At 46.6% G+C, this 22606-nt stretch overlaps 1 protein-coding gene across 5 annotated transcripts in view; it reads right to left on the reverse strand.

The window, feature by feature from the left end:
* Window positions 1-2139: 2139 nt before the first annotated feature.
* Window positions 2140-22606, reverse strand: part of TRAPPC10 (trafficking protein particle complex subunit 10) — an 88852-nt gene continuing 68385 nt past the window's right edge. For 4 of the 5 annotated variants that reach the window (XM_030835543.2, XM_060297704.2, XM_060297707.1 and 1 more), the window contains 8 exons: window positions 20485-20643; window positions 19442-19671; window positions 12070-12170; window positions 10844-10970; window positions 9619-9789; window positions 5885-6062; window positions 3249-3443; window positions 2140-2934 (listed from right to left, as the gene is read on the reverse strand). In XM_030835543.2, the coding sequence (XP_030691403.1) occupies window positions 2696-2934; window positions 3249-3443; window positions 5885-6062; window positions 9619-9789; window positions 10844-10970; window positions 12070-12170; window positions 19442-19671; window positions 20485-20643 (1400 nt within the window). In that variant the 3' untranslated portion in view covers window positions 2140-2695. The remainder of the gene's footprint in view (window positions 2935-3248; window positions 3444-5884; window positions 6063-9618; window positions 9790-10843; window positions 10971-12069; window positions 12171-19441; window positions 19672-20484; window positions 20644-22606) is intronic. The other variant, XM_060297706.1, reaches the window with a different exon arrangement.

A 22606-nucleotide genomic window follows, 5' to 3' on the forward strand; every position in this document is an offset into this window, starting at 1 on the left:
GTTTTCATTTTATGTACACACCTGGAGTGTTTCATTTCATTTTATAACTCAACTTTATTTTAAACACTAAAGAAAAATGGACTAGAAGCCTGTGTGTCTTTTCTCCACTAACCCTTTATGGGACACCCAGCCCCACCAGCTAAGACGAATATGGGAACCCGACCCACTACAGGCTGGGCTGACAATGGAACTGTAGGTAGAAGTCATTTTCAGATTAAATACAATTTCCACATTACAATCAGAAGAGTTACAATTTTTCCAATCATAGGAGACCCTATGAAATTCACCAAAATCATAACCTATTTTCTTTTTCATTTGCTACTGTTTACATCTTCCACAGATATGTGTAAAATGGCTGCATGTTCTGCTTCTTAGATGCACACTCGGTACCTGGCTTCACAATTGCTTAGCAGCTGGTACACCTTTACCAACGAAACCAGCTTAGCTTGTCTCAAACACATAAGCCTTATTTTAAGCAAAACAAAAATCCAATTACCGCCTTTTAGTTAAAAAAAAAAAAGACGAAGTTTTAGGTGACATTCTTCATTTCTGTTAAAAACAACAGAGGCACTCACGTAACTTAGATTGCAAAAGATCTTTTGGGTAATTAGGGGGTAAAAAATAAACCTGCGATAAATTTGACTTCATTCAATTTCCAGACATAAGAAACTACCATAAACATTTTGGATTTCCCCTCCATTTTTTTCTCCTCTAAATATGTAAGTAGTTAGAGAATTTCATCCTGGGATCAGAACCCAGCACAAAAGTCAACCAAAAATCAGGGAAGCACTGACTCACATTCCCCCTCCAGAAGGTGAGAGGGAACGCTACATCACACACGGAGCAAGGGCGCCTTCCCCGGGCTCCGAGGCTCACCACGTGGGTGAGAGGCTTTTCTGACAGAATCAAATATCAAAGATCTCTTCATTCACAAGGCTTGGTGGATCTGTAGGGCAATCATCAATTTTTACAATAAAACAAACTTACGTAAGAAACCCTAAACTATCATTAGATTCTGAACTTCTAATTTGCCTAGTTTATTAGTTTTAAACTGTACATAAGGAAGGTAAATTTCTGAAAAGTTTAATTAAACATACAAGCATTTATCTTCTTTGTACACTTCTCCAATTTCTACAAATGAAAACCACGGTGGGGGGCGGCGGGGATCACCACCTTCATCTGTTAAGCGAGCTAAGGACCGCGCACAGAAAGCAGCTGCTCTGCTCTATGTTCACTTTGCCCTGCGCCTTCCTGCCCCACACCTCCAGCAAGTGGCATATATGCCAGGACAGTGGCAGCTGCTGCAGAAGGCTCCTTCTTCCCTACCGCTCACACGTCTGAGGTTATTCATGAGGACCCACCCTCAGCTGGACCGGCTACATTCGCATTAATCTGGTCAAGTTCAATTCCAACCACACCTTCCCAGTGAATTAAGAGTTCTCTATTTCTTATGTACAAAAATACATCGCTTTGGAGAGCTGGAAAAGGTTTAATACATACAACACTTATTTACAAGCTGTGACTTTCACACCAATAAAAACAAACACATGTTTATTTTGTCCTTGATTTTTGGTGCAACTTAAACATTACATCAGTTAGTTTGTACTTTTAAAAATAATAAATCGACCATATGTACAATTAAATGTACAACCTAGAGCAAAGTAATCCTTTTGCATGGTATGACTGCAATGTAGTGGACAGCAGAGAATAACAGTCCAAGACTTTCGTCCTTCCTACACCCAGACTAGAAATACACGGAGAAGACCCCTCTAATCGTCATTTAAATGGAACCTCTTAATTTCTGAGACTTAAGGTGCAAAAGAAAAATATTCATCATACAGTTACATGTAAAGACTAAGTTTAAAGGTGAGAGAAAAACAACGTAGTAACCCCCACAGACACTATGACAATTAAAATAAATATATACTTAATTCCATGTGCATATAATACCTAATCCACATCGGGGGAGGAGGGAGAAAGGGTTCCAGAAACACTTACTTCCAAATTATTTCAACACCGAGTTCTTTCTCGTGCCCTGGTCTAGTCTCAAAGTACCTTTAACATGGCTCCAGCGGATGAATGCTCCAGGTCCGCCCAGTCTGACATCCCAAGGCACAGAAGGGGTTTTGTTCTTTCCCCGCCCCCCCCCCCAGCGCCATCCCCCTGCCCAGAAAGGGTGTTATTCTAGAAAAGCACAACTAGAGGATCTGGGGTAAAGGACTGTGTTTTACCCCTTAGGAGACATACAAATCCACCTGGTCCAGAGATCGGGCAGCCGTGTGACCAGAAAGGCACACACGTGTCACTAACAGGCCTGCAAGGCCTGCTGCGCGCCTACCTGAAAGAGCCCTGGGCTTCCACAGAGAACCAGCAGATGACAGGCTGCTCAGGGGAGAGCGCTAGAAGCTCTTTCCTGAGCAGAGGGTGAGGGAAAAGGCGGGGCTCTGGGCAAACACGGGAGGACAGCAGCACAGGCACGGGGCGATGAGAAAATAACAAGGCATCTTACACCCCAGACAGCACACAAGTAACGATGCAACCCAGCTGACCAGCTGTACACTGCAATTCTCTGATGCGTCCACGGCCAGGCAGAATCACCAAAAGTCTGGTTAGAGCGAGACAGTTACAATCGAGTCAGGATCCCTTCGGCGTGCACGCGCGCGCGGCCGGTCTGGGGACTGAGCCCTGGGCGTGGTCACGTGACGCTGACTTCGAGAACATGGTCGTCTTGGCTGGGAATGACCAGGACCTGCGTGCCCGCGCTGGCGTTGAAGGCCTGACCGGGGGGCAGCGCCCGGAGCCGGGGCATGGGCAAGCCCTTGTGCTCGCTGCTGGCCACCGAGCGCGTGCTGCCCCTGCTCTGGACGCTGCCGCTGTCCAGCTGGTCGTCCACGTGCTTGTCCACCGAGAGGCTGTCGTTTTCTATCCAGCTATCTGGAAAGCGCACAGGAAGTGAGATGGAGGCCGCCCCACGCCGACCTCTCCCCACCCCGGGGAGCCGCCAGCCTCCCGAGTCGCCCTTCAGGGCACAAGGATGTCGAAGGCGGCCTCGCCTTTGAAGAGAATCCAGCGCCTGGGCCCTGGGCGGACTGCTCTCCAGGCCAGGGCTCAGGACGTGTAGCCCTGACTAGCGTTTGGCCCTGGACACGGGCTGTTAAGCAGCAAGGCTGTCCCCATGCTCGTCTGCGGCCGCTCCGCACGGAGCTGCCCCTCCCACACGGGCGGTGCCCTCACCGCACAGTCCTTACCAGCATCCAGTTGTGACGAGTGCGCAGAGTGATGGGGCAGGTATTTAAACAGCCTGACGTCGGGGAGGGGCAGGTAACCCGCAAAGAGGGGCATCACCTCCATGCGGACTCTGTGAGTGGCCCGAGCAGCCACAGGCATGGAGATGACCCCGGAACTCTTCCCGCACACCGCCCAATTGCTGCTGTTGTCGACAACTGAAACAGAGAGGGGAAGCACCGTTTTCACCCCAAAAAAGGACCTTCAGTGCTCACACCAAATAAGGAACATCAACAGGCTCACACTCCACGATGAGAAGTCCAGAACCGGAGCGTATACTCTGTGTCTCGATGCCTTGTAACTGCACCTCAAGGTAAAACACATCTGATTTAATAAGGAAGATACAGGTTGGGTGCACAGGGAAAAGTCACTTTTTCCCCCTCAAGTTAATAAATGAGCAGCGATTCCATTCTGCATTCAAATCCCCCTGAACGCGCCGTGTGATGCTTCAAGAGCGCGGTCGCTCCGGCTGCAGAATGGGGGCGGGGCAGGGACGCTGGCTCCTCTGGGGGTGGGTCTGACCCCAACCCTGCCAAAGGCAGCTGTGAGGGGATGGGAAGAAAAGATGCAGGTAAGCACTTAGCTCCTCTACGCGCACCTCGGAGAGGCTTACTATATGGCAGGCGCTATTACGAACACTAACTTAAACCACAGCTGGGATGTAATTCAGTGCGACTCGAACACCTAACTGAGCAGTCATTCAGAAGTTAAGGAGGACAGCTGTTGCTTGTCCTCGAGCAGCAGGTGACCTTGCACAGAGGTCAGAGCATCCCTGCCATGGGACACAAAGCAAGAGCCCAGAAGCCCATGACCAGACGCTCCACGAGCAAAGAAGGGGTGGCAGAGGGCGAACTTCCCACAGGTGGGGCCGGGGGGCCTTGGAGGACGGGCAGAAGCCAAAGCAGCATCGCGGAGGGGCACACCGGAGCAGTGGTTCTCCGAGCTGGTCCTCAGGGCACCCGTGAGGGCACGTTCCTGCCTTCCTCAGTGTTGACACGCCCTCTGGTGGGAAACACGAGGGCCTGAGTGTGAGCTGGGGCCCCACGTGCACTCAGAGTCCAGGCATTGTGTTCTTCGCCACCACAGACTTGCAGGAAAAGACCGCCAGTTTTAGTTAAGGATGCCCTCACAAAGCAGTCAAAATCAATTTAATTTTATTAATTCAACCCTTTCGTACACATCTCTTTTTCTAACTTTAATTTTGAGATGATTAGAGACTCACAAGAACTTGCAGAATAGTAGAGAGAGGTCCGTGCACCCGTCACCCTGCTTCCTGTAACATGGGAAGCGGGCCTGGGCACAGCACAGGCCGCCAGGCCACTGAGCTCCCTGGGGCCTCACCAGCGAGCTCGTCAGCCTCAGGCATCCGGCAGACGCCTGCTTATAAATGAATGGCATGAGCCGGGCACTTCTAAGAAGTTGCCCATGATACAGTTCAAAACGCTGATCAAAAGTTAGCATTTTGGAAAACCTGCCTTTGCCACTGTGAGCTTGGCAGGGTCCCGGCACTCCAAGACTCTCGTGATGGGCCCAGCGTGAGCCTGAGACCAGCACAAGCTTGTGGCCCTGAACAACGAAAGGGGCTGCACAATTCAGGAACCGTGTTTCGCAAATGACGGAGGCGCGGGGCTACGAAATGTGCCCGGGGAAAAGATCCTTCCAAAATGCGAGGCAGAGGAAAGGACTGAACGAGACAGCACGAAACGCTCCCTCATGTGATTTCAGATTCCACGTTGTAACCAGGCTGTCAAAAACTACCGCTTGCTGAGCTTTGGTGGAGTATCAGAGAACATCCACAGTTATCTGAAGGCTGTTCAGAGAGGGCTGCCTTTACCAATTACGAATCTGTGCGAGACTGGGGTTTCTTCATCTACCTTAACCAGTACGGGACATCACCAGATTGAATGCAGCAGACAGGAAAATTCAGTACCTGCCATGAGCCAGACATTAAAGAGATTCGAAAGGCTGCAAAACGCCATTCTTCTCGCTCTATTTACTGTTCTGGAATCAGGTAATGGCTTCCCTATTATTTTAAAATAAGTAAATAAATATTTGCCTCCTTAATTACTTTTAGAGCATTAATGTCCTGACGCCAATACCTGAGAACCACTACTGAAGAAGCCCAGGCCCAGGAGGAGGGGGGCTGCAAAGGGGTGTCTGGCAGAGACTGGGGAGGGTGGAGGGCCCGGGCATGTCAGGGTCGCGGTGCAGGTGGCGGGTGAGGGGAAAGGGAGTGAAAGGAGGCTGGAGGGAAAGGGCAGGAGCATGACTACAGGACGCCTGGCCTGCTCAGCGACGGGGTCTGGGCTCTGCTCCGGGGGGATGGGCCTGACTCACGGGTAGACAGGACAGGGCAGCTCTAGGCACCGCTGTGTGCTCAGTCCTGAGCCCCAAGGCTGTTCGAATGGCTGTTAGGAGAACGACTCCACAGTAACCAGGCTCAACATCCCGTGGGCCCAGGACCATATATATCATACACTGGAATATTCAAACGTGCTCTTTCAATTCTAGAACGTTCTGTCTTCAGACGAGGAACACTACACTTTGTGGATGGCAGGGATGAGCACAATAGCCAGTGGAAAGCAGCCTCTAGACCCACCTTCGTACATAAGCTTCGTTGAAAAATAGTCCTCACGTTCCGTCAGCGCCTCATCCTTGTCCGCGTCCGAGAGGTCCGAGAGCCGCGTGATGGACACCTCCAAGGAGCAGAGCGAGCCTGTCTTACAGAGCTCTGTCCCTGGAGGGGGCGATATCTCCGCTCTCACACTGTACAAGGTCTGGGCGAGAAAGGAGAGAGAAGGGCACAGGAGACATAAGCCATCTGAAGAAATGTTGTTTGGGGCCACCACGGTGCCGCCCGCAGACTCGAGAGAGAACGGACCAGAGGAGGAGCTGTGCGTTCGCTGCCCCTGACCGCTGACTCCCTGTAGAGATGATGCCCTCAGGAAGCCCCACCTCAAGAGCCTTAAGCTCTCTTCCTAACGAGAACGCGTGCAGGCATCTCAGGAGGAGGAAGGACGGCCCGTGACCCTGCATGGGCCTGTCACCCACAGTCAGGGTCAGATCCTGCTTCAGGAGCCTCCGCCATCCATCGATCCACACTGATTTATCTGCCCAGGCTGCTTTAAAGCAGATTCCAGACCTGTCACTTCACCCGTATATACTTCAGGATGTGTTACTAAACAGTACGGACGTTTTCTTAACAAAACACAATGCCATTATCACAACTAGCAAAATTAACAGGAGTTCCTTGGAAAGGTCCATGATGAACCTTCTCTATAATGCTTCTTTCTCCGTGACCTGTCTGGTAGTCGCACGTGTTCACACTTGCCCACCACCCGGGACAAAGGCCTCAAGCCCGCACAAGGGATCACAGCCCAGGCCCCCCACACGTGGCTGCCCCCCTTCTGAAGAAGAGAACAGCAACACCAAAGGGGCCGATGGAAGAGGCCCTGGCCCGAGCAGCTCACGGCCAGAGCCCGCACGGTCCGCAAGGGCTGCGAGGGCAGCCAGACGAGCGCGACTGTGCTGAGAGCTGGAGAGGCAGCTCCAAGTGACAGAGCGACGAGGCGGCTGCGCTCCTAAGTGCGTGTCCTCGCACACGGCTCCCTGGCTGCTCTCGGGAAGGAGGGGCGGCTGAGCCGACGTCAGCAGCAAGGGGCCTGCTGACAGCAGCCGCGGAGGCTGCGGGTACAGTGCCTAGAAGTGAGCTCCCCAGAAATCAACTCGGCAGATTTTCAACAAGGGTGCCAGGACCATCCAACGGGGAAAGAAGGGTCTTTTCAACGAGCGGCATAGGGGCACCACATGGAGAGAATGAATCTGGACCGCCACCTGTCACCATACATAAAGTTACCTCAAAGTAGATCATAGACTGAAATGTAAAAGCTAAAACTATAAAACTCTTAGAAGAAAACATGGGAGGAAATCTTTTTGAACTTGGGATAAACAATGATTTCTTAGATCCTACACCAAAGTACAAGAAATAAGAGACTAAGGTTGGACTTCACCAAAATTAAAAACTTTTGTGCTTCAGAGGAAACCATCAAGAAAGTGAAAATACAACCACAGAATCGAAGAAAATATCTGCAGATCGTATGCATGATAAGGGACTGAACATACAAAGAAACACTTACAACTCAATAAAAAGACAACCCTACTGAAAAATGGGAAAAGGATATGAACAGACATCTCTCCAAGACGACACACAAATGGCCAAAAAGCACAGGAAAGATACTGAACACCATGGGCCATCATGAGAGACCAGCTCACGCCCACTGGGATGCCTGTGATCAAGGGGCAGCGAGAACAAGTGTTGGTGTGAGTGTGGAAACTGGGACCCTCACAGGTTGCCCGAGAGAATATAAAGTGATGTTTCTTTAAAAAACAGTTTAACAGCTGCCCAAAAAGTTAAACCCAGAGCTACCATATGACCCAGCAACTCCACCGAGGAATCTACCTAAGAGCATGGAACACATACATACACATAAAAGCTTCCACAAGGATTCTCACAGCATTATTATTCATAACAGTCCCAAGGTGGAAACAACCCAGATGTCCAGCCACAGGTAAATGGAGAACAAAATGTGGCCTATCCACACAATGGAGTATTATTCACCCACAACAAAGAATGGAGTCCTGAACATGCTGCAAAATGAATGAGCTCTGGAAACATCCTGTCACGTGAAAGCAGCCAGTCTTGAGAGGATCGCACATAACACGACTGCACCTGAACAGGCAAAGCCCAGGCACACTTGCCTCTGGATCAGCGGTGGCCCAGGGTGAGAAGAGGAAGGAGGGGGGGTGAGTGTGAATGGGGCACAGGCTTCTTCTTGGGAGGATGAAAAGTGTGCTAAAACACGATCATGGTGCCGGTAGCACAGCTCTGTCAACACGCTAACTTCCCTGACGTGCACGCTCCAAATGGGTGAACTTCATGGTACAGAAATCAAATCTCAATGAAGCTATTTAAAAAACGTGGTATCTGGGGACTTCCCTGGTGGCGCAGTGGTTCCGAATCTGCCTGCCAAAACAAGGGACACGGGTTCGAGCCCTGGTCCGGGAAGATCCCACATGCCGGGGAGCAAATAAGCTCATGCACCCCAACTACTGAGCCTGCGCTCTAGAGCCCGCGAGCCACAACTGCCGAGCCCACGCGCCTAGAGCCCGCGCTCCGCAGCAAGAGAAGCCACCGCAATGAGAAGCCCGTGAGCGGCAACGAAGAGTAGCCCCCGCTCGCCGCAACTAGAGAAAGCGCACGTGCAGCAACGAACACCCAACGCAGCCAAAGAAGAAAGGTGGTGTCTGTATTTCTTGTCCTCAGAATACCGGTTTTGAAGAGAGCAATCCAGCAGGTATTTTTCTCTGGCCTTTAACTAAGCTTGTTCAGTTCGAAAGGAAAATTTTTCCTATGCTCAATGTGAAAAGGAAGCAAGAAAGACAGAAAATAGTGGAAACTGCTAACTAGTGTTAATCATCATCTGCAGTAAGGAACCCAGATTAAATTTATGCAGACTCTTTACCATACGAATAACTTAATGTTCAGCTGCTATTAACAACACAGCAAAAAGGCACCTGTTTGTCCAACAAAAAGAGGAACTATGCTAGTGATTACGTTTAACTCTAAGGCTAATAAGGAGAGCTCAAGGAAGCAGGAGGGTGGAAACAAATAGTCTTCTGGTTGGAAGGAGGTGTTGAAAAAATTGCTAACGTCAAGAGCTATACAAACACCTTCTCGAATAAAGTGTTTGACGATCTCAGTCGTAAAGAGAAGAAAAGGGAACACCCCAAAAGTTGTGTATCCACATTTTGATTTACCTAACACCAAACCCAATCATCTCAGTACAGAAACAAAACACAACTACTGCCTTTACTCGCCTAGGTCTAGGCTGCTTTTAGCTCCACACCTAATGTGCGGGTTAAAGAAAATCTGCTTTAAGTAAGTTTCCATAATACTTTCAGTTTTTCTTCTAAAAAACTAGAGACACAGCGGCTAATGCTCAAGATAAAAGGACTCTAAGAAACGGGTGCAGGACACAACTAAGTCAGCGCTAAGGCAGAGAAAAGGGAGGAGAGGTGGGGTCCTGTCTCTGGAGACGACCGCGCCCAGCGGGAGCCGCGCAGGAGGGCACGAGTGTCAGACCCGCCACCGGACCGGACCTCGGGCTCTAACTAGCCAGTCAGGGCCTCCAGGCCCCAAGTGCTGGGTCTTTTCTGCGACTGGTTGCTTCATTACATTGAAAGCTTTTGTCTGATTTACAGAAGGTAAAGAATATGATGCCTTCTTCCATCTCGCCACCACACAAGCCCACCAGAAAATAAGGCAATACATACCAAAAAATTGTCCACTTGAAATTCATAAGTATAGGGCTTTAAGGAGACAGACAGCCGCTCCTCAGAAGCTGGGGAGAATCCAACGGAGAACCGGCAGTGCAGGGAGGGGGGAGGCTCCTGCGTCCACTTCAGCTCCCAGACAAAGAACACCGCCTGCCTGCTGTGGATGCGCTGCAAGGGAGTCGGCCGTCACTGCCCGCGCACGCAACACAGGCGCTCAGTCCCGGGGGCGCCTCCCGCCAGGGGGGCGGGAGGGTCGGGGGAGGCGGTCCCCCAGGGCCCGCTTCCCCACACGCCGCCTGCACTGCCCCGCCCGCCTCCCCAGCACTGCCCTCAGCTGCCCTCGAGGAAGACTGCCTCGAACTGGTCAAAAGGGTCTCAGCCTTTGTGATTCCATAAGCTCTACAGCACAGGGGATTATTTTAAAAAGCATAAAGAGCGGTTACTAGTATTCAGTATCCCATACATTCCCAAAGTGGGAAATGTCATCAAACAGTTAAAGGGACATCCTTACACCCACGCCAACTACTGTGTATTTGCCACTAAGTGAAGTGAGGAAGGGAGCTGGCGCCACCTCAGGCAACAGTCCATACCTGTAAGCACAGTGACAGACCTGGGAAGCATTTGAAATGGGTCAAATGCTGGGAAAAACCCTTTGAAAATGCTAAAGATCAGACATCCGTTAAGAAAACCTTTGATCTTCTAAACACTCAGCACTGACTGTCTAAAAACACACGCAACCAATGAACAGAAAAAACAGGGCCAGGATTCAGCCAGACAGTGTGAACGTGAACGTGACTCCTTCACAAAGCTACCCCGACACCTGAGAGCCCATCGCTGGGCAAGGCAGTCATGTACGCGGCAGCCACTGTTTCTGGCGGTGATGGCGTCCACGCAATCAGCATGAGACTGATCAGGACAAGCTTGGAATAAATCTGTGTGTGGAGTCTGACAAATGTAAGATTTAATTTTTCTAAAAATACAAATATCAACCTATTTCTTACTCCATGTGCTGTGCCACTCGGCCCACAGCGAACCGCAAACATGCACATCGCAGCAACACAGCTGCATGTCAGTGCGTGCTTCCCACTGACCACCAGCAAGGTCGTTCCCTACAGGGAAGGGCTCAGCTGAAGCACACGGTCACTTCCATCAACATCACTACACTCTTGTTCTCCTCTGTGTTCTGCTGAGAGGTTTGTGCTCGGTTCTAGGAAACGGTTACCTGTTCGGATTCCGTGTTCAGCGGTACTAGTCGCAGGTCGGTACTATCACCAGTATCCACGAGATGACTATCTGACAGCTGAAAGTCGAGTTCTGACAAATTCTGGACACACACTTGAACATACTTCCTAAAGGAGAAAAACAATAAGATTTTGCCATTTAAGAACTTTATTAAATACAGTTTGGCTGTATCAAGAAGATGTTCTGTAAGGAATCAAAAAAGTGACACAGGAAAATAAGAACCAGTTGTTAACATGTATTTCTACTTTTAATTTCACGTGTAAAAGTGTCAGAAAAACCCAAATCTTTCTATGCAAGCTATCTCTTAGGAAAAATGGGTCTAAGAATATTCTGTTTTGGATACCTTATTACACGACTGTAAATGATTTTCCTAAACATACAATAGCTTGCAATGAGTCATGGAAGAAAGAGTAACGATTACTCTTCATCTATAGAAGTAACGATTACTCACTGACAAACAAGGTCAGTACAGAATTCACTTGAATTTCTGTTACACGTAAAGAGGAGTTTTGAAAAGCCAGGCTCAAATAAAGCAACCCAGATTCTCTGTAGAGCTGTTGGTGTTTTTAACCACCACACACTGAGTCTCCTGAGGCGGGGACAGGTGAAGCACAGGATGACACCTGCAGACTTCCTTGTCCAAAAACTGAATCTGAACCTAGTCAAGCCTCTAAAGCAGCAGCTCTCAACCAGCGACAATGTCTGGAGCCATCTGTGGCCCACACTAAGGGTACGGAGGGCGAGGAGTGCCCCTGGCAGAAAGCGGGGGCCAGGGGTGCTGCCAAACAGCCACAACACAGGGACCTGGCCGAGCGTCGGCAGTGCGGAGACCGCAAGCCCCCCTCTAGAGGTGACAGACAGCAGCCGACAGGGAGCTACTTACACAAACCCACGAGGACGTGACCAGGGGGAGCCAGAATGGCAACTGACCCAAGTCTGGCAACGGGCCAATGGCTTGAAAACAGGGGGAGGAGGGATGAGAAGGGATCTCAGAAACAGAGGGGACTGTGTTTGAATCCCACATCCTACAAACCAAATCTGAGTATGGGCTGGGCGCTATAGGACCCAGGGAATTACTGTGAATTTTAACAGGTGGACAGTGGCATCATGGCCATGAGAAAACATGCTCAGAGTCACCAAAGCCAAGCTCTGAACAGTAGGGCCTGCAGGTAGGGGAGCCTGGGAAAGGGGCCTGAGGTCCTTTACCGTGTCCCGGATGACAGCAGGGAGTGCGTGGTCCTAAAGGGCATGCTGAACGTCAGCGAGATGACGGTGGAGTAGATGGACCACGGGCAATCGATGGACACCTGAGGAGAGACGGGGGACAGGCGTTCAGACCCCTCATCACACGGGACAGGCACCGCCACCACCATCCATCCAGATCTGTGGTGGCTGCCCATTTCCTAGACATTTGATGTCTTTACCATTTCTTATCCAGAGAGATAAACCCCATTAAACATATACACAAACAAAGGAGAAATGAGCCATCGGCACGGTATCAACGGCTCCGAGCAGACGCCGCAGCCCGCAGCGCAGACCCTACCCCGTTATTCTCATGGGCGTGTGGCCATAACGCCAAATGTGTTTTTAATGTGCAGGAGGTTATGACAAAGTGCTTTTAGTCACTCATGTGCAGATTATACTAATCAATCATTAACTATTACAAATCAAGGGAATTACCCAAACTCTTAATCCACAAGACACTGAATACATAACTGCAAACCAATTTGGGGCTGTCGTGTGGACCAATAAGCTATTAACTTCCTTAAGGGCAGAAACCAGTTCCCAAGCTTGTATTTTATTTCCCCCCACAAAGGAATATACTGAGTACAGAACGTGCGCTTATTGTTGTAAGTAGCATCTTTGCCTCCTGAACTCTGTATCAGATAAGGAAGGAAGAAATTTCAAGGACTGAAAATTAAGACATTCTTTTTGAGATCCTGCCTTGCCTGGTATTCTATGCCATAATCCCTTTGAAATGACTGCTTCGATTAGCCTTTTATCCTACTGCTTTTGTGCGTTCACTTCTTTTTTTAAAATTGTTCAATTTATTTAAACTAAAAAACAAAATAACAAAAAAACAATTCATCCATTTCTCTCAACCCCTACTCCACGCCTCGGGCAGCCACCAATATGTCCTTATCTATGAGCTTGGTCTTTATTTTTACTTTTTTAGATTCCACATATAAGTTAGATCACATGGTATCTGTCTTTGTCTTCTTTCACTTAGCATAATGCCCTCTAGATCCATCCACGCTGTCGCAAATGACAAGACTTATTCTTCTTTAGGGCTGAATAATATTCCTCTCTCTCTCCCTGTGTGTGTGTGTGTGTGTGTGTGTGCGCGCGCGTGTGCGCGCGCTCATCTTTATTCATTCATCCCTGGTGGATGTGTAGGTTGCTTCTATATCTTGGCTATTATACATAATGCTGCAATGAACACGGGGGTGCATGTATCTTTTTGAGTTAGTGTTTTTGTTTTCTTCAGAAAAATACCCGGAAGTAGAATTGCTAAATTGTATGACAGATCTATTTTTAATTTTTTGAGGAACTTCCACGCTGTTTTCTACAGTGGCTGCACCACTTTACATCCCCACCAATAATACATGAGGGTTTCCTTTCTGCCGACACTTATTATTTGTTGTCTTTTTGATAATAGCCATTCTGACAGGTGTGAGATGATTATCTCATTGTAGTTTTGATTACATTTCCCTGATGATTAAGTGATGTTGAGCGTCTTTTCATGTACCTGTTGGCCTTCTGTATATCTTCCTTGGAAAAATGTCTGTTCAGATTTTCTGCACATTTTTAAATTGGACTGCTTGGTTTTTTTTGCTATTGAGTTGTATGAGTTCTTTATACGTTTTGTTTATTAGCCACTTATCAGACATATGATTTGGAAATATTTCTTCCATTCAGTAGGCTGCCTTTTCATTTTGTCAATAGTTTCTTTGCTGTGTAGAAGCTTTTTAGTTTGATGGAGTCCCAGCTGTTTATTTTTGCTTTTATTGCTTTTGCTTTTGGTGTCAAATTGAAAAAATCAACATCAAGGCCCATGTCAAGAACTTACTACCTGTGTTTTCTTCTAGGAGTTTTATGGTTTCAGGTCTTACTTTCAAGTCTTTAATCCATTTTTAGTTCATTTATGGGTACAGTGTAAAGTCCAGTTTCACTCCTTTCTATGTGACTCTCCAGTTTTCCCAACACCTTTACTGAATGTCCTTTCCTCATTACACATTCTTGGATCCTTCATCATAAACTAATTGACCATATATGTGTAGATTTATTTCTGGGCTCTCTATTCTGGTCCATCGATCTATGTGTCTGTTTTCATGCCAGTACCACTCTGTTTTAATTACTATAGGTTTATAATATATTAATAGTTTGAAATCAGGGAGCATAATACCTCCAGCTTTGTACTTCTTTGTCAAGATTGCTTTGGGGACTTCCCTGGTGGTGTAGTAGTTAAGAATCCACGTGCCAATGCAGGGGACACAGGTTCAATCCCTGGTCTGGGAAGATCCCACATATTGCGGAGCAACTAAGCCTGTGTGCCACAACTACTAAGCCTGTGCTCTAGAGCCCGCACGCCACAACTACTGAAGCCCGCATGCCCTAGAGCCTGCGTGCCACCACTACTGAGGCCCACGCGCTCTAGGGCCTGTGTGCCGCAACGACTGAGCCTGTGCTCCACAACAAGAGAAGCCACCGCAATGAGAAGCCCGTTCACTGCAACAAAGAGTAGCCCCCACTCACCACAACTAGAGAAAGCCCGCGGGCAGCAACAAAGACCCAACGCAGTCAAAAAAAAAAAAAAAAGATTGCTCTGGCTATTTGGGGTCTTCTGTGGTTCCACACAAACTTTAGGATTGTTTCTTCTATTGCTTCTATTTCTATTGTGAAAAATCCCATTGGCATTTTGATAGGGATTGCACTGAATCTGCAGACTGCCTTGGGTAGTGTGGACATTTTACAATATTAATTCTTCCAACCCATGAGCACAGACTACCTTTCCATTTATTTATGTCTTCTATTTCTTTCGTTAATGTCTTCTGAGTTGCAATAAACAAGTCTTTTACCTTCAGGGTTAAATTTATTCCCAGGTATTTTATTTTTTGATGCAATTGAAAATGGGATTGTTTTCCTAATTTCTCTTTCTGACAGTTCATTGTTAGTGTAAAGAAATGCAACCGATTTATGTGTACTGGTTTTGCATCCTGTAAACTTTACTGAATTTGCTCACTAGTCCTAACAGTTTTCTGTGTTGGAGTCTTTAGATTTTTCTCTATATAATATCATATCATCTTCAAATAGTGACAGTTTTACTTCTTCCTTTCCAATTTGGATGACTTTTATTTATTTTTATTGCCTAATTGCTCTAAGACTTCCAATACTATGTTAAATAAAAGTGGTGGGCATCCTTGTCTTATTCCTGATCTCAGAAGAAAAGCTTTCAGCTTTTCACCATTGATCACAATGTTGGCTGTGGGCTTGCCATATATGGCCTTTATTATGTTGAGGAACATTCCCTCTGTTTTTATCATAAATGGATGTTGAATTCTGTCAAATGCTCTGTCTGCACCTATTGACAAGATCACATGATTTTTAACCCTTCATCCTGTTAATGTAGTGTATCACATTATTTTGTGGATGTTGAACCATCCTTGCAATCCTGGAGTAAATCCCACTTGATCGTGGTGTATAATCCTTTTCATGTTTTGTTGAATTTGGTTTGCTAATATTTTGTTGAGGATTTTTGTACCTATGTTTATCAGAGACACTGGCCTGTAATTTTCTTTTCTTGTGGTATCCTTGTCTCGTTTTGGTATCTGGGTAATGCAGGCCTGTAAAACAAGTTTGGGAGAGTTCCTTCCTCTTCTATTTTTTGGAAGAGGTTGAGAAGGACTGGTATTAACTCTCTGAATGTTTGGTAGAATCACCAGCGAAGCCATCTGTCCTGGACTTTTGTTAGTTGGGAGGTTTTTTGAAAACTGATTCAATGTCCTTACTAGTAATCAGTCTGTTCAGATTTTCTATTTCATCATGACTCAGCCTCGGTAGGTTGTATGTTCTAGGAATTTATCCATTTCTTCTAGGTCATCCAATTTATTGGCATGTAATTGTTCATAGTACTAGTCTCTTATGACACTTTGTATTTCTGTGGTGTCACTTGTAACATCTCTTTCATTTCTGATTTTTGCGTCCTCTTTTTTTCTTGGTGAGTCTAGCTAAAGGTTTGTCAATTTTACCTTTTCAAAGAACCAGCTCTTAGTCTCACTGATCTTTTCTATTATCTTTTTAGTCTCTATTTCATTTGTTTCTCCTGTGATCACGGTATTTCCTTCCTTCCACTAACTTTGAGCTTTGTTCTTTTTCTAGTTCCTTGAGGTATAAAATTAGGTTGTTTATTTGAGACATTTCTTGTTTCTTGAGGAGGGCATTTATTGCTATGAACTTCCCTCTGAGAACTGCTTTCACTGCATCCCATAAATTTTGATATGTTACATTTCCATGTTCATTTGTTTCAAGGTAGATTTTTATTTCTCTTTTGGTTTCTTCTTTGACCCATTGGTTCTTCAACAACATGTTGTTTAATCCCCACATATTTGTGCAGTTTGCAGTTTTCTTCATGTAATTAATTTCCAGTTTCATACCTTTGTGGTTGGAAAAGATGCTTGATATGATTTCAATCCTCTGAAGTTCATTAAGACTTGTTTTGCAGCCTAACGTGATCTATCTTGAAAAATATTCCATGTGTACTTGAGAAGAATCTGTATTGTTGTTTTTGGATGGTATATCCTGTAAATGTCTGTTAAATCCTCTAGTTTAACATATTTAAGGCCTATGTGTCCTTATTCATTTTCTGTCTGGAGGTTCTATCCATTTATGTAAGTGGAGTATTGAAGCCCGTACTATTATTACACTGCTATTCTCCCTTTAGATATGTTACTATTTGCTTTGTATTTTAGGTGCTCCTATGTTGGGTGCATAAATACTTATGAACATTGTATTTTCTTATTGGATTGACCCCTTTATCATTACATAACACCCATCTTTGTCTCTTACTACAGTCTCTGATTTAAAGTCTATTTTGTCTGATATAAGTGTAGCTACTCCAGCTTTTTTCCATTTCTATTTGCATGGAATACCTTTTTACATCCCTTTACTTTCGGTTTGTGTGTCCTTACATCTAAAGTGAGTCTCTTGTAGGCAGCTTATAGATGGGTCTTGATTTTTTAATCCATTCAGTCACTTTGTCTTTTGAGCGGAAAATTTAGCCATTTACATTTAAAGTAATTATTGATAGGTGTGTGCTTACTGTCATTTTCTTAATTGTTTTCTGGCTGTTCTTGAAGTTCCCCTCTGTTCCTATCTCCTTCTCTTGCTCTCTTCCTTGCGCTCTGATGACTTTCTTTAGTGGTATGTTTATATTCCTTTATCTTTTGTGTATTTACTATAGGTTTTGCTTTGTGGTTACCATGAGGTTTATATGTAGTAACTTACATCTATAACAGCCTATTTTAGTTAATAACAACTTAAGTTTGATCCCATTCTAAAACTCCACATTGTAACTCCCCCCTCCAACATTTTGTTTTTGAGATGTCACATTTTACATCTTTTTATCGTGTGTATCCCTTAACTAATTACTGTAATCATAGCTATTTTTACTGCTTTTTTTTTCACCTTCATACCAGCTTTATAAGTGATTAATCCACTACATTTATCAAATAGTTACCTTTCCAATGAGATTTATTCTTTCATGTGTTTCTGTTACTAATTAGCACAGTTTCTTTTCATCTTAAATAAGTCTCTAACATTTCTTGTAGGGCTGGCTTAGTGGTGATAAACTTTAGTTTTTACTTGTCTGGAAAACTCTTTCTCTTTCCTTCAATTCTGAAGGATAACTTTGCCACACAGAGTACTCTTGGTTGGAAGTTGTTTGTCCCCCACCCCCTCCCCCAGCAAGTTTAATATATTGTGCCACTCCCTTCTGGCCTGCAGAGTTTCTGCTGAAAATCTGCTGATAGTTTTATGGGGTTCTCTTGCACATAACAGATTCTTTCCTTGTCTTTAACTTTTGACATTTGACCTATAATGTGTCTTTGTGTGAGTCTCTTTGGGTTCATCTTGTTTGAAACTCTCTGAGCTTCCTGGATCTGAATGTCTCTTTCCTTCCCCAGGGTAGGGAAGTTTTTAGCCATTATTTCCTCAAATAAAATTTCTGCCCCTTTCGCTCGCTCTCTTCTCCTTCTGGGACCCCTATGATGTGAATGTCTGTCTGTTTGATGTTGTCCCATAAGTCCCTTAGGCCATCTTCCATTGTTTCCAACCTTTTCTCCGCTCTGATTGGACAAATCCCCCTGCTTTGTCTTCGAGTTGACTGGTTCTTTCTTTGCTCCATCTAGTCTGCTGCTGAACCCCTCTAGTGTATCTTTCAGTTCGGTTACTGTGCTCTTCAGCTCTGAGACTTCTATTTGGTACTTTCTTATACGCTTCTCTCTCTTTGTTGAAGTTCTCACTGTTTTCCTCCATTCTTCTCCCCAGTTCGATGAGCATCTTTATGAACATTACTTTGAATTCTTTACCAGGTAAATTACTTATCTCTGTTTCATTAAGGTTATTTCCTAAGGTTTTATCTTGTTCTTTCATTTTGGAACATACTCCTCTGTTTCTTCATTTTGCTGGTCTGTGTCACTTTCTGTACAGTAGATAAAACGACCACCTCTCCCAGTCTTGAAGGAGTGGCCTCGTGTAGGAGATAAACCTTGTTGTTCAACTCTGCCCCAGCTCTTGGCTGTCTCTCAAACCTTTGTGCTTGTCCAAGCAGCCTATTGTATTTCTAGTGACTCCCAGGAGTTGAGGGTGTGCCAAGACCTGTCAGTGTCCCAAAGGGGAGGGTCTCAGCAACTACCTTCAGGCTGTTTGGAAGCCAGACCCTCAGGCAGCAGCTTTTAACAGTATGCAAAAAATACAGTCCCATGGGACCACAGCACACACTTCTACCCTTGGGTTGTTCAAAAGCCCTCGGAACTGATATCTGTATTGTAAGACATGGACAAACTCAGAAAAAGCATGATGCTAGTGACTGGTTCTGTGAGCTGACGGACTGTGGATTTAGGATCAAAGTCATGGGTCTCTCAAATAACTGTCAATAAATACCAGCACCAAAGCATAAAATCTCAGCACTTCCTCCTTGCTGAGTATGATGTGATGTTTCAGGGAACAGAAAGTAAAAGCACACCGAGACACAGAACCCCCTCCAGCCTAATCACCAGGACAAATGGGCCACAGAGGCAAGGTCACTGCCCTCTAAGCAAAAACTGTGTCTCTACGATAAACCGTCCTTCCTCGAGTTGGGACAGAGAAGTTAAGAGCCTGTCTTTGTCTTTCCAAGATGCACCCCTCATCTAAGAAGGGGTGATTCACAGCCATAAATGCTAAACCCAACCCGAGCTTGTGGTACAGGGACTGGAAACCTGCCACCCCAACAGAAGTCATCTTGTATGTACTGTCTTTCAAAGCAAGTGGGACACGCAGAGGCTGCCCACAGCGCTGCACCGTCCCAGCCCCTCCTTACTTTGTGGTCCATGGTAGCCATGCAGTGGCCAGCTTTTTGTGTGTCCTTATGCTTCCCATGGGGCTCTGTCATCCCCAGCATGGTGCTCTCCCCTCCAGTTGCTGGAGCTGAAGGTAAAGAGAGAACTTCCAGTTCAAATTCGATCATGTGGTATGCAGGCGCAGCCGGCAGGCTGATGCTCGTGACCTTGTCAGACGACTGAACCCGGAGCGCAGCGTCAGAAGCCTTTTCTAGGGAAGACAGGAAAAACCACCTGTGACACAGTCCCCTGTGTCCTGGCTCCCTCCCCTCCAGCAGGCGATGGGCCCAGCGGTGAAGTTCCAGCCCAGCTCCTGCTACTCATACACACACGGAAGAGTGTAACTGGGAAGGATCGCAGAGGGAGGGAGACAGGAAACTCAGGAGCAAACCCCCGAAGACAGAGAAGCACTGCACAAAGGCTGTGCAGCTGAGCTCGGCTCAGAGAACCGTCACCGTGCTCAGTCTGAAGGCAGAAAGGAGACACTTCGCACAGCCCGCCCGAGACCACAGGTGTCCCCACAGGACATGCTCCCACTCCAACCCACCACCAGACCAACTCCCACTGAGAAAGAGAGCTGCATCCTCCCCTCTCCAGACCTCGTGGCTGGGGACTGTGGGAGATGGGACTGTTTTAGGGCTTCCAACCAGTGTCTTAAAAGGCTCATTTGCTTTTTCTTTCTGCTGAGGAAAGTCGAGGAGGGTGGAAGGAGGCCGGAGGCCAGCAGGGCATCGCCATGGAGCGTGAGCCCAGGCAGTAACGCTGCATCACGAGACCACAGCGAGGTCAGCACCGCCAGCCACTGAGCGCATGCACAGCTCTAAGTCTATTCCCCTCCAAGGTAACGCCCCACCTAGGGGAAGGGTTACAATCCACCTACAGGTGGAACATGGCCATGAAAGAGCTGCAAGGAGAAGCGGGCCTCAGATGCCACCTGAGGAAGGCAGGGATGACAGGCTCCTTATATCCTCACGGTGCATGACAACGCCAAGAATCCACCTTCTCCAGGTGACTGCTGCCTTACCTCTCATGTTGGAGTAGATCACTGCTCTGTTCTCTTCATGACCCAGGATAAGCATGGCTTCTACATTGCTGAGCTGAAGGCTGTCCCCGTTTTTTACTGTATAATGGCCAGTACTGACAGTGAACTTGACCTTCTGAGGAATACCAGCCAAAAGGCTATCTAAAGGGAAGAAGACAGCAATAAGCATCACTGCCAACCAAGAGCGCCAGTGGAAGGCCTACCGTGAGTTAAAGAGCGCTGCTTCTGCTGCTAGAGGCGACCTGTTCACTGCACACACTCCATAAGGTCGCCCAGCGTCCACCCTCAGCGCACACCTCAGTTACGCGGTCTGCAGCGTTGAGGGGTCCTCGCTAGGCACAAAAGGATCTGAGAGCCTCAGGGACCTTATCACCACTTCAGTTTAGAGAGTTAGCGATTGTGGTGGCAATCGTGTCTATGAGGGTCTCAAAACCTACCCGCTAGCCAGTTATTGAGAGAAACTCAGATAACGACACTAAAGAAAAGCCTAATGAAACCGCATGTGCTGCTGCTATTCAGATTTCCCTCTGGCCTTTCCAGATCTCTGGTTCACAGCAGCTCGACAGAAGATACGGTACACTTCCTCCTGGATGGAAATGGGGGGCGGCAATGGGCTGAGGCTTTCTAAGAATCGGCTCCAGGGAAGGCAGAAGGAAGAAGGCAAAAGACAAGACACAAGGTGGAGGAATAACAGAGAAGAGAGAGAGAAGGAGGAGAGGCGGGAGGTGAGAAAGGGAGTGCGGGCTGGGGCAGGGCGGGGGCGTGAGCCAGCACCTCCCAGGCTCTCCCAGCTGCAGGGCTCAGCCTTTCTCACAAAAGGTAAAAAACTACAAATAGAACTACCATATAACCCAGCAATCCCACTACTGGGCATATACCCTGAGAAAACCGTAATTCAAAAAGAGTCATGTACCAAAATGTTCATTGCAGCTCTACTTACAATAGCCAGGAGATGGAAACAATCTAAGTGCCCATCATCGGATGAATGGATAAAGAAGATGTGGCACATGTATACAATGGAATATTACTCAGCCATAAAAAGAAACGAAATTGAGTTATTTGTAATGAGGTGGATAGACCTAGAGTCTGTCATACAGAGTGAAGTAAGTCAGAAAGAGAAAGACAAATACCGTATGCTGACACATATATATGGAATTTAAGGGGAAAAAATGTCATGAAGAACCTAGGGGTAAGACGGGAATAAAGACATAGACCTACTAGAGAATGGACTTGAGGATATGGGGAGGGGGAAGGGTGAGCTGCGACAAAGCGAGAGAGAGGCACGGACATATATACACTACCAAACGTAAGGTAGATAGCTAGTGGGAAGCAGCCGCATAGCACAGGGATATCGGCTCGGTGCTTTGTGACCACCTGGAGGGGTGGGCTAGGGAGGGTGGGAGGGAGGGAGACAGAGATATGGGAACATATGTAAATGTATAACTGATTCACTTTGTTATAAAGCAGAAAATAACACACCATTGTAAAGCAATTATACCCCAATAAAGATGTTAAAAAAAAAAAAGGTTCTCTGAGGGAAGAACCACTGAGATACTGCTGTGTTCCGCACCTGAGGGCCTTTCCAGGTAGCCAGGGGAGACGCTTAAAAGCATAGAAATAGGTAGTTTAGAGAGATTAGATAGAGAAAGCGCTGTCTTGATGTTTTTTCCTCAAATGGAAGCAGCAAGCGAATAAATCCATTGTTTCTAGCCTAAACCACAGCGCCACTCGCTCCTTAGTGTTTTACTGAAGTGCCACGTGGTCTTCAATAATCTGTTTACACCAACTCCTCCTAATTGTAGGACTTAACAGAAAGGACAGCAGCACTGAATTTCCCAAATGCCAAGCCTGGGGGTCAAGGTTAATCAACACTTTCAAAAGAAAAGCCTTTTGATCCGAGCACAGACCCTAACTAATGTAGCATCCGGCCTCTGAAATGGAACTCTAAGCAGGAAATTGCATTTACTTATGAAATTCTCTGCAGTAGACATCAGCTGAGATTTAGCTCCTCTTTCTCAGCTAATGTTTAGTAAACATGAAAGTAGCAATTACAGAAAAGCAAATATTCAGATGAACAAAAGAGCCAGAGTCAGTTCCCAGGCAA

Source organism: Globicephala melas, chromosome 4, assembly GCF_963455315.2.
Source record: "Globicephala melas chromosome 4, mGloMel1.2, whole genome shotgun sequence".
In the NCBI taxonomy this organism is placed as follows: Eukaryota; Metazoa; Chordata; class Mammalia; order Artiodactyla; family Delphinidae; genus Globicephala; species Globicephala melas.